At 39.8% G+C, this 12299-nt stretch overlaps 1 protein-coding gene across 2 annotated transcripts in view; it reads left to right on the forward strand.

The window, feature by feature from the left end:
• The first annotated feature begins 411 nt into the window (after nucleotides 1-411).
• Nucleotides 412-12299, forward strand: part of pacrg (PARK2 co-regulated) — a 119650-nt gene continuing 107762 nt past the window's right edge. The window contains exon 1 of one of the 2 annotated variants that reach the window (XM_046412394.1): nucleotides 412-626. In XM_046412394.1, coding sequence (XP_046268350.1) covers nucleotides 558-626 — 69 coding nt within the window. In that variant the 5' untranslated portion in view covers nucleotides 412-557. The remainder of the gene's footprint in view (nucleotides 627-12299) is intronic. The other variant, XM_046412393.1, reaches the window with a different exon arrangement.

The following is a 12299-nucleotide window of genomic DNA, read 5'->3' on the forward strand; positions in this document are numbered from 1 at the left end:
CAGCTGGGATTGGCTCCACTCTCCCCACAACCCACCAATTGATAAGTAGTTATATAAAAAGCTAATGTGTGGCCTGTACTATCCCAATCTTCTTAACCTCCTTATCCTAATCTACTAACCTTTGCAAACAAATAAAGTATAGGTCTATGCACTTACCGCATGATAATTAATAAGATTTGTTAGCATCTTTAAAATATCATTTATCAGTAGCGTATACGCCCGCCCCCTTACTATTTTCATATTAATTTGATATATCACAACTTTTCAGAAAGAACAAAAAGAAACCTAAATGCTCTCTGGGAACACTCAGGCATTCTCTATTGACCAATCACGACAATTTGCTCTATTTTCAGCAGTGCCATGGAATTTCTATGGTAACAAGGAAACACAGTTCTCCGCAGCAACCAAACCACAGCGTCTCTTGCGTTGCATAGCAACCACTACCAAAAAGACAACGACCGTCACGTTTTGAGAACCACGCAGATATTAATTAGTTAGCAGCACTTCACTTTTGGCTTGAATTCGCCTCATTATTTTACTAGTCAACACCTGTGGATATGTTGAGGAATAAGACGTTGCTAAGAACACAAGGCTTCACCGTGAAGGCCACTATGAAGAACTCCGTGGTGAGTTAAATTGATCGACGTTGTTAATCTAACTAGCTAATGTTGGGCGAACTTTAGCTCCAGTAATGTTTGTATTATTTTAAAACATTTGACTGAGAATTGACTATACAGTTTTTATAGCGTGTGTTCTTTAGAAAGTTTTGACGAAATATAACGTGATGTTGGGATAAAAAGGTGCATTTGTAGGTAATCAATTTGACGTTAGATCGATCACTGTGAACTGCATCGTTTCTGGGAGCACAAGCTGACTGACTGTAAGGAATTTTGGCTTGGTAACGTTATACTAAATATTGTTTTTGAATGGCTGAAGCATCCCAGACTAGAGTCGTCTTTTAGTAGTCTTTTGTGAAGTAGGTTACATGAATAGTGACAGTCTGGACTCCCACATCCTGCCGCCACAGTGGCACCACTATCTAGGTTAAGTTACAATTGATGGAAAAGGATGGGGTCTGTTGGCAGCCTCGTACTTGCTGCTTTAAATTATCCTCTTACTCTTTCTTTCCCTCTGTTATTTCTCTATCGTTATTCAGCAGAACCCATCTTCTGTCTGCTCTTTGTGCACTGAATAGCCCACAGAGATGGCATAGCTGTGGAAAAATCCAAATGCCTGAACATATTCTTTCCAGCCATCACTTTGTTGTTCTTGTGTTCTGAGTGCATATGTGTATGTGTGTGAGTGTGTGCAACAGCTCGGGTATGTTTCACATAAGTATGGGGATTTGAGAACCCCAAAATTATCCAGTAAGTTTTATTTGCTAAAATGACACTTTTAGAGCCCATTCCAAAGCTATAATGCAATGATTAGACACTATGAAAATCAGGAGCCATATGCTAAAAAAAATGCAAATGTGTTTTTTAAAATATCTTTGACATATCACATTAACATGAAAGGGGAATGTTTTATAGACTTACATTCTTGTGGGATTGTTGGAGTTGGACACACATTTTTTACAAGTTTACAATTGTCTATTTGTTTTTTCTACCCATCAAAGCTAGCTTTTATGTCTTCTAAAGAAACTATTATGCACTTTTTTGTGCTGGTGCCCCTTGGCTTACTGAGACAAACAAACAGAAGCTTCCTGAATCATGATTTCCTTGTATAGCAGTCCTCATAGACCTCCATTAAACCAGTCATTCTCAAACATTTTCTGTCATGGCCCCTTTCATAGGCTGAAAGAATTTCATGTCGCCCACCCTACAATTTAGTGAAATAAAGGTCAGCACGATAACACGCAATCCCTTGTTTATTTTCCCAACATAAATCACATTCATTCAACTTGGTTTCACTCGTTATTTTCTCCTGGTCATCCATGCTCCTCTTGCATTAATGCTATGCCCACTCTGATGGCCCACTGCAGAGTTTTAGAACCGCTAAATGGAGCTCACTGGTTTCCAAAGAGAGTCATGCCAGGTCTTCATCGCTTCTTATTTACTGCAAAGGAAGATGGATCAGTTAAATGTAACGGATTTACAGCTGCAAACATTAGTCTTTATTGATAAACTGTATCGATTGGTCAGTAGAACTATGTCTGGTGCAGGCAATGGATTATTATTATTATTCTTAGAAATTAGTCTAGTTTTATCTGGGGTAGGTCTTCCATAGCTACAACTGTAAATTTATTACATAAAGACGAGCTACAAATTTGTTGTCACGGTGGTGCATGGTGCAGTGTACTTGCAGAATTGTGAAATGAACTAAATTTGCATGACCGTGGCTTTAAATATGATATCGTAAAAAAAGAGGATGATGTATGAAACTGGCTTTTCCCATAGCTGATGTTGTTTGCCCCTGAAGGCCACTGAAAGATGTATGTGTAGCCTCCCGCTGTGCTCTGGCAGATGTGTTAGGCCATAGGAGCGGCTACGGTGACAGACCATAGCTGCTGATGAAAACAAGCCTCCCAGCAGTACACAGGCATCTTTTCTTTGGCATACATAAACCAGAGCTTATCAGTGGGTGCTTGTATGAAGTGATGTGAAAGTAAAATCAACCATTACATTTTTAACACTGAAATTTGATAAAAAGCCGTTCTCTGCTGTTAATACTGACCGGGTTTGACTCATTCCACTAGTTCAGATGAAGCCGTTCACGTTCTTTTGTCATTAGAAAGACTTCTTTGCTTCAGTTCGTTTGCAGAGTATCGTATTATAAGGAACGAGGTTTGAGATACCTTCTGACATCCTCTTGCTTTTAATTCTCACTTGGCACTTTTACAAAGAGGCAGTTGCAGCTGGTGAGCAACAAAGTGTGTCAGAGACAGTCATATTGCTTAAATTGACAGGCTGAGGCATTCTTTTACTCTCACTTGCCTGATCTTTCAGGCAATTATGGCCAACCTATTTTTTGAGACAACACCATGCTTTTCAACAGAATCTTCTTCTTTTGTGGTTTAGAGATGCTTATTTTTTAGTATATTTCCTACATCCAAACTTGGCAACATGTCGTCTTTTCCAGCAATATAGTAAAACCTTCTTATTCAGGATGTTTCAAGAATACCTTATATTTGCATTTCTGTGTTTTGTTTTGAAGCTGTTTATCTTGAGAGCTTTGACTTGGTTGCTGCTGAAACGAGAGCACTGCGTCAGAAATTGAGGCATCTATGGTCAGCAGTAATTTAATGAATGAATTCAACGAAAGTGTCAGTTCAATATTTTCTGTCAGCAATCCCCGGCTCACACTTCCATATCTTTTCTACTTCTAAAATGTTGACTGTCCAGTCTTGGGTTCTTTGACGCAAACAATTTAACTAGGTCTTCCTCTCTGAGCCTGTAAGTTTTTCTGCAGACATCTATTTCCTTATTACGCCCACACTGCACTTAAAAGAATCAGGCTCGTGGTGAATAGAGGCAGAAGAGCTGCACATTTCTGATGACAACAGTAAATTCTCGAACATGAAATTGCAGCTGTCTTATTTCAATGACAAGAAGCGCCTTGAGATGCAAAAGAGACATTGACTTCTTCCTCCTTTTTTGAAGGTCATAAACAAATCTCCTGTCAAGAGCTTTCACAAGGAAGGCTCCTGCAAAGCCCTTTAATATTCACTATCTCCCCAGAGGATCTGATACGTCTGATACATGAATGATACTCCTACACTGCCACACCACTGGCTAAATCCTGAACAAAAACCATTACATTTTTCAGAAGCTTGCTTGTGTCTGTTACCTTCAGTTTTTTGCTCCCCTGTGGTCACTGACATGTCACTCCAGAGAGGGCAGCTTTGTGCAGAGCTGTGATTTGTAGGTACCGACAAGGCCATTTCAAGCCTTGAAAGGGTATGGGGACTTGAAACATAGGCTTATTATGCTTTAAAGTATTTGTGGTCATAGAAATTGAATCAATAGCACAGGCCCCTGAAACTCTCCCCTTTTTTCTAATGATTCATCCTCAAGCATTTAAAGAGAAAAAAAGATACACTTTACATTCAGGTGTGAGGTCGTCACCTTGTGTTTTAGGCAGACAGGAGAACAAAGCTGTTATTTTCTCTGTCGCAGGCTTATTCCAGCTTGGTGACAAAAAATAACAGGGGTTTAGGGGGAGAGTGCAAACACCTGCACAGTGCTGTGACAGGAATGGACATGAATACACATACTGCACACCAGCCCAGTTGATGCAGATAAACAAAAACAAGATATAGATTTTCTTATGTTATACAGTGTGTGTGAGTGATGAAATTTGTGTTTGATGATATAATTATGTGTAAATATTTACTCAGCCAATGAAATACCTGACAAATTAAGCTACTTCATAAATTACTTCAGACATGAGAAAATCTTTAAGCAATCCTGTTTTGATTTGCAACCTGGCCCATGATGGTCCAATATACATTTTTCATGGAAAATTTTCATTCTGACTTGTCAAAGCAAGGAAAGCATGTTCCACTGCAATCAAGTGTCTTCAGAATAAGCCAAGAAGAAAAGAAGAAGAAAAAAAATCAACCAGCAATAACTGACCAGTGCCATCTAATTACTTGGTGCAGGGTGGAGTCTCTCTGAGGGCACTCCTCCCACTGAGGCCCACCCCCCAGGGGCAGTCGTGGCTTGGAGGTTGGAGAAACGACTTGTGATCGGAAGGTCGCCGGTTCGATTCCCCCCACCGAACGGGCAGGAAAAATTTCGGTGTGATGGAGTGATTAATGAGAAAAATGCTGATCTGCCCTTGACTCCAAATTTGCTCCCCGGGCGCTTGATAGTTGCAGCCCACTGCTCCTGTGTGTTTCACTGCATGTTGAGTGTGTGTGTTTCAATCATTGATGGTATAAAAGTAAATAACATTAAAAAAATAGTTAAATTAAAGCCATTAAGGCAGTATGCTCAATATTAGAGCTGTGACAGCATACCTAAGTTAAATGCTGTAATCATTAGTATCTTAATTACACCTGTGCGTCTACTACAATGACCTGTAAAAAAAAAGAAAGAAAAGAAAAAGAGGAAAAGAAAAAAGCTATTTACATACAATAACAACTTCCACATTTTTATGGATCTCATTCATGCTTGTCACACTGTGGCCATTTCACATGAATTTTGCTAATATCCAGTAATTTCATCTATAGAGCTCCGATTTGTTGATTCCTTGTTTCTCCAATCTGTGGAAACAGCTGTCGGTGGCACACTATACCTACAGTTCCTGAGTTACTGAACAATTCAGAGGGCAGTGATTCAAAGGTGTGGAGCCAGTATAGCTTGTTCTGCGTGTCTGTTAAACATCTCTTTAAAAGTGACAACATTTGGTCAGTAACTATCGCATACACTTGGGATGAGTCATGTTAGGTTAAGGTGCAATTGATTTATAGACTCTTGTGGAATTTGTGACCTTAAATCATCATCATGTCTGCTTATTTATGTGGTCTGTAATTTGTTGGGTGTTTGCCATAACACATCCTATAATGTTTCCTTTTGTGTTTACTGCTTTTACGTTTTAACAGAGAGCGTCTCTGGCAATATCTTTAAGGTGTTAAGTGTCACGAAGCTTTCTCTCAGGAAATGTTCCTTAAAATACAAATCCTAACTGTCTCTGCACTCTCCTGTCTCCTACACTACATATAAAACACAAGTGAACACACACGCGAGAACATGGACATGGACTTCTTTAACAGTGTATTGCACAGTTCATCTGAGAGGGCAAATCAATATAAACTGCACCTGATCCTAACCTCAACTTTTGTGTGGCAAGGTTCTGCAGATTGCAGAGTCGATTGACTGCTTTTATAACAAGCACACCTCATTCACTGTTTGCTTCGTCTCTGGGATAAATTGCACTGGCAAAACACCATCCCCAAGTCTGTTACAACCCTACCCACAACCTGCCAACACCTTTCTCCCCCAGCACCACCGTCATCCCTCGCTCACCCCACTAACCCCGGGGGACAGATGGAGACTCCATGCTTGCAAACGTGACCTCCATATCTTATTCCATTCCTCCCCCACAGCATCATCATTATATAGCTGAGCAGATGTCTCAGGCCTCAATGCTGTTTCTGTCTCTGCCTCTTTTTCTGTCTCTCTCTCTCTCTCTCTGTCTGTCTGTCTTTATCTTTATCCATCTCTCTTTCTCTATGTCTTTATCTCTTTCTCTGCAGAAGCATTCAGGTCTCAGGGTTATTAGACATGTACTGTACATAATAATAAAACTTAAACTAAATTGGCAATGTGATAATGATAAACAATAATAATCAAATAATATGACAGAACAAAATATAGATGCACTTTGTTGTTAAATGCATTTTAATGTAGTAATTTTGACTTTTGAGTGGATAGTATAAAATGTTGGTTTGTTTGTAAGTTATGTTTATTGACATAGCTGTTTGCCTTTGACGCTAACCAGTTATTAATTAAGTCATCTGATCACATTAAATGAGTGACAGTGTAGAACTGATTCTTGATAAGAGTTTAAATTAATCTAAAATTTCAGTACAACTTGATTAAATGTAATCTCACCTTAAATTGCAATATAAACCTAGTTAAAATTCAGTCTTCAATTCAATTTAATTTGGTTTAGAATTAATGTAGATTTTCAAGTTTGTCTGATAGTCTGATGTGTATCAGTTAAAGTTTGATTTAAAATGATTTCTGCTTGACACTAAAGCACCACAGGGAGGAAATCGAAATCGAAAACAAACAAAAAGAACATGAACACGAGAAGGATAAAAAGTTTGAGACAGAAATAAACCCATTGCCATTATATGGATAGCAGGCAGTTGTTGACCAAGATTGAATACTTTAAAGCTTTTATAGACATATGTCTATTATGCAAGGAAAGCATGTTCCACTGCAATCATGTGTCAAGTATCAAGTATTATTAATATGTCTATTTATTATTTTCACTCACATTCAAAATTATTCTTCGTCTTCGCTACAAACACATTTACCTGACACAGGAACTCATAATGTGCTCAGCGTGAATACATAAATTGGCCATGAAGCCATCTGGGGTATGGGGTATTTTGTGTCTGTGCTGAATGTGAAGGATGCCTGTGCAAGTAAAGGGAAATTGAGCAAGTTTGTGCTGTTGGATCCATGCTGCAGATTCACTCACCTCTCTGCTAGCATGCCTCATGAAGTGTTTTCTAACCCAGTGGTGCTTGTAGACACACAAACCCTCACACACACAGAAACTATTTTTCTGTGTCCGTCTTTCCTACCCTCAGCTCCTGCACGCTCATCTTATCAGCACCAGAAACCTGTAGTTCATCCCAGTAAGCATTTGGGTTATTTGAGGAAGATTTGAGTCATGGTAAAACAGGTTAAATTGGCAATGGGCTCCAGAGGCCTGCTGCCGTTTCCATTACTATCAATCAACCACGGGGCCTAAAGGCCTTGAGTGGACCGAGCATTAGCTGACTTGGACATCTTATGGTTTTCCCCCATAGCTTTTGACTTTGCTGACTTTGGCTGTCTTGTTCCTTACTTTAAAAGCAGTGGAAAAAGACTGACCCAAATAGAAGCACATTTTCAGCATTGTTTTAAGATAGTTTTTATCCATGAAATGTTGTTAATTAAAAGTGACAATTTAAGAGAAATTAAGCTATCTTGAGACTTTGCTTTGATTTTGCCAGAAGCCAAAATTATAGGTTCTGATCACATTGCAAATCTACATTTCAATTACTGATGAATTAGGCAGAATTTTGAAGTACTTCATGTGCCACATGCTGTTCACACCAGGTGTCAAAAGATATATTAGATTATAATTGATGGCATGCTATCTGAAGTGCATGACTGCTGTAATGTCTGTGACCTTTACCACGCTTGAGGTAAGCACCATCTGGAAATTTCAGTCAGACATGGAGAAGTACTTCCACTGCATTCTATCATGACCTTATAGGAAGTGCTAAGATGATGATGTCTATTATGTTTGCTTTCCTCAGAGTCTGGCTTACAATTACACTGGCCTCTGTGTTTGTTATATTCTCCTTCAAGCCCTTGTAGCTTGCATCCTAATTAGATGGCTTTTAATGGAGAATGTTTATTGCTCCTTGCAGGGCTTCTATTCTCCACTCTAGAGTTAATTAGCCCTATGCCATGTGATAAGCAACACGGAGGACAGCTAGTCCTATGCCCCTTCTTGAATCAAAAGCCTGATAGCAGGAGCGTTGGGTGAATTATGTGCTTGTTTTCATTTAGTTTCAGTCATATTAAAAGTGCAGATGAGTATGAGGACATGCTTTAATGTTCCAAAATTAAGCATAATCTCACACATGCACAAGCACAGTAGTTGACATGGGCTATTTTGTCCTCTCTAAGTTTCCTGTAAATGATTAGAAATAACCATGAAATCAATTTGTTTAATATGTTGTCAGCTGGTGTTGTGTAATCAGGCCATTTTAGCTGCGTTTTACCCTACTTTGTCCCGCCTCTGAGCCAGGATCAAATTAAATGTTTTGTTAAGATGAAGTCTGGTCTTTGTGGAAATTTGGTTTGTTTTGCTACCTCCTGTGGCAATGGGGGTTTGTTAGAGTATTGTACGTGAATTTTAATTTCCTTTCCTCATACAGTACATTTTGGTTTAAGGTGTGCATTTGGTTACTGGAGTTTTGTCTGTAATAGTGAATTTGTTGCTGCATAATCTCTTAAGGTAGTGAAAGGGGAGAGAGCCAGAGTCTTGGGCTTTCTAGGGGTAACTGTATAGCAAGAACCTTCTGGACCCACTGGTTTCCAGTGAATAAGTACCCCTCAATAACTACCTGAACATGAGTCTTGAACTTATTTAGCTGGTTGAATGTTAGCTAATTTTGTGGGTGACCATTGTGCAGATTGGGATTCAGCACTTGTTTTGTATTAGGTTTGTTACTGTGATGTAGTCAGGGATTGGGCCTTGACGCAGACACTAACTTGAAGCACTGCCTTTTGTTTCAGGATTTGTTTTCCCATTGTACTGTGTATATCCATTATATGACTATTAGTTTAAATTTGTGACCACATTTCATCTCTGCTGAGATGATTTGGCTGTATTTTATTATGATTTTTAGACCTGTTCCACAGGACACAAGAAATACTTTAGTCCATTTCAATATTGAAGTGCTGATAGCAGACCTCTTATTTCTGTAGTTGACAAAGGCTGCTAATTGGCTTTCAAGCTACTCTGACTCATTTGTTTTTAATTTACGGTTACTTCCAAGTTAAGTCAGATTTCATCAAGGGTTTACATTATTTGTAAATCGTTATTTGTGCCTGTCTCCTCCCGTAATTGTACCTGTAGCCAGGTACAATTATTTTCCTCCTCCGTACATAAAATCAGCTGAAGTTAAACCTACACGAGTCTATGCTTAACTGTCAGGACATTAGCCATTTATTCATCCATCCTCCATCATTATCACCCATCAGCACTGACTTGTTCTTGTTAAAGGAGAACAGGCCCTTCTTAGTGTTCTAATCTGTTAGTGTTAGCATGTGCTATCCGCTTTTCTACAGGGTCATACGTGGCAGCTTACATGCTGCTTACATCAACATAATAGGAACCAGTAGCAGAAAAATCAATGTATCTGATGGACAATGTTATTCCATTCCAATAAGGCCAAATGGTGGCCTTTGTTTCATTACCCCACACTTTGAAATTCTTTAAAATCACCATCAGTGCAATAACACTGGCTTGACCTTTTGAAATTTGCTGACCCGACCAAAATGGGCTGTATGGATTCCCTCAAGGACAATGACGAAGTCCTCTATGCACTGTGATACATAAAAAATGCAACCTTGTAATAAATGTTAGAAAACAAGCTATACAAACAAACAATAGCAATTCAAACATGTTTGTCAGAATACTTACTAGGGGAATATTATCTCTAAAACAGGAGACAGATGTGAGGTCAGAGCAAGCGTGCAGCAGTACCATCTACTATGCACAATGAATTCAGTTTAAAATGCACAGCAGCCAGCTTCATAAATGTTGCTCCAGGGCTGTGGTGTTCTTCACCCAGTGCCAAGAAGGTAAACCTGCAAAACCTTTGAGATTTGAAGCTGTGTGTACGTTCCCTTTGGAATTCCAGTGAGGATTACTCTGCTATTTAGCTCATGCCTCAAATCCAACAGAGTCAGAATGCTCCCAGTTGAAGGTACTCTGGATGCAACGGCTCTGCTGCAGCAAGCTGGAGAAGGCAGGCAATAGGGAAAGGCTGAAAGGCAAAAGTACTTTAATACTGTCAGAAATGATCCACATCACAGCCTGACACCCCTCTGCTCCAGCCACCTCCGTTCATTACCCTCATCGTCCGGAAACACAGAGTAAATTCTACTAACGAGTGTTTGACCAACACGCCATTCTAGAGCAAAGAGAGACAGGCACCCTGTTCAGGGCTCTCTCCATCTCTGTCTCTCTCTACCGCTCTGTCTCTTCCACTTTTCCTTTTTCTTTCTATTCCTTCCTCCCTCCCATTCCCTTAAGATGGGGGGAGAACAAAGGAAGAGACAGCAGAAAAGCAATATAACCTCTTGGCCCTTATCTGCAGAACACACCAGAGCATGTCTGGCCTCAGATACAGCTTTGCCTGTCCTTTGAAGGTCCTCATCTCCCTTTGATTTCAGCCAAATGGTTCAGCACAGTGACAGATGCTCAACTATCCATCTGTCACTCTGACACCCATCTATTTAGTGCTGGTGATTCTAACTGACTTTGTTTGGACTGTCTGTTTGGCAGTCTAAATAAGGTTGTGACTTGGATGCTGATATGAGTGCTAATGTAAAAGATTGTGACAAAGACCTTTAGTTAAGACAGATGAAAGAAAACTCCCTGCCACTTTTTTCTTGAGGTCGTCTGTACTGTCTTGGCTGTATTTTTACATTTAAAATTTTATACATTTAGTTGATGCTCTGAGACTGAGTGATTTAATGAGGAGTCTAAGGGTCATCATCACATTACCTTGACAACATTCCTCTGAGATGGGCCACAAAAAGACATAAAAATTCAAGCCAAGGAGAGTCGTAGAAGGCAGCCTTTTTACGAGAGGAAATTAGAGTGAGTAGAGGGATAAGATATTGGAGAGCGAATATGATTCAGGAGGGAGAGGATGACGTAGCACACCTCTTAAATAGATGAGTGCTCATTTTATGATTGGAGATGAGAGGGGTTTTTGCTGCACTGACTAAACTTTGGAGGTCATTTTTTAACTCTTGCCTAAACAATAAACATGCACTCTTTTTAATCATTGCTTTGCCTTGGTCTGTTTTTGAGATATTTCACTTTAACTTTAGGCTATTGACAGTGAGACTAAAAGCACACACTGGCTGTTATTGTAACAAGCCCTGATTCACTACTGCTCATGCCATTCACATAGCCTTGATTTAAGCTAGTCATCAGTATTGTGGGATAGAGGAGAAACACAAAAAAACACATAATAATAGCCTATACACCTGTTTCACTGTCAGAGCATCAGCAACCTGCAATGCTGGGTGGAAGAGGTGGAAAATTGGGAAACTGGATTGGATAGATGAATGGATTGTACGTGCAGGGGTGGATAAAAATGAAGTAGATCTGTATGACTTTCATAAAAATCCCACTCCCTGAATATAAGCCAGAGGTGGCTGGCACAAAACGCTTTAGGCATGTTTTTGCATTAACTCGTTTTTATTTGTTTGCTTCTGTGACTATGTGCATGTGTGTGTCTCCCTGTAGCTCACCTAGAAGTGTCGCCTCTCTGTCTGAGAGATTTGCTGCAGCAAGCCCCGTGTGAGATTTGAGGTGTCAGTGAAGTTGGCTGTTTTAAAGCCGTCCGGGAAGCAAAGTTTATTTTTTCCTGTGTCTCTTCAACTAATCCGAAGAGTGGTAGTTATTCTCACTGAAGGGTCTAAAGACCCCTCCCCATGCTGGGAGCCCCTCTTAGTCTGTTTTAGTCAAGTCATACAAAATGTGTGTGACTGGTTGCGTGCACCTGAGTTAAGCCAACTGTGTGTCTTGGGTATCTACTAGTAGGGATGTAGCCTTCTGTATGCTTTCCCCCCATTTAATTTATGTAAAGGTCAAATTTCAGACCGTGCTTGGCTTTGGTCTCTGCATGGTGTCTCTGTAAGCAAACCTCCGGCATTATTTTTAACAGACAGCCTTACAGGCAGCAAGACTGATTTCCTGGAATAGAAAGTCACACCGGGTGTGCGATAAGACCAAGGGCCTGGGGTTCATTTTGGAATACATACTAATCACCTAGATAATGTTCTTCACAGTTAAATAATACTCCCATATCAGAGGTA

Source organism: Scatophagus argus, chromosome 15 (assembly GCF_020382885.2).
Source record: "Scatophagus argus isolate fScaArg1 chromosome 15, fScaArg1.pri, whole genome shotgun sequence".
Lineage (NCBI taxonomy): Eukaryota > Metazoa > Chordata > Actinopteri > Scatophagidae > Scatophagus > Scatophagus argus.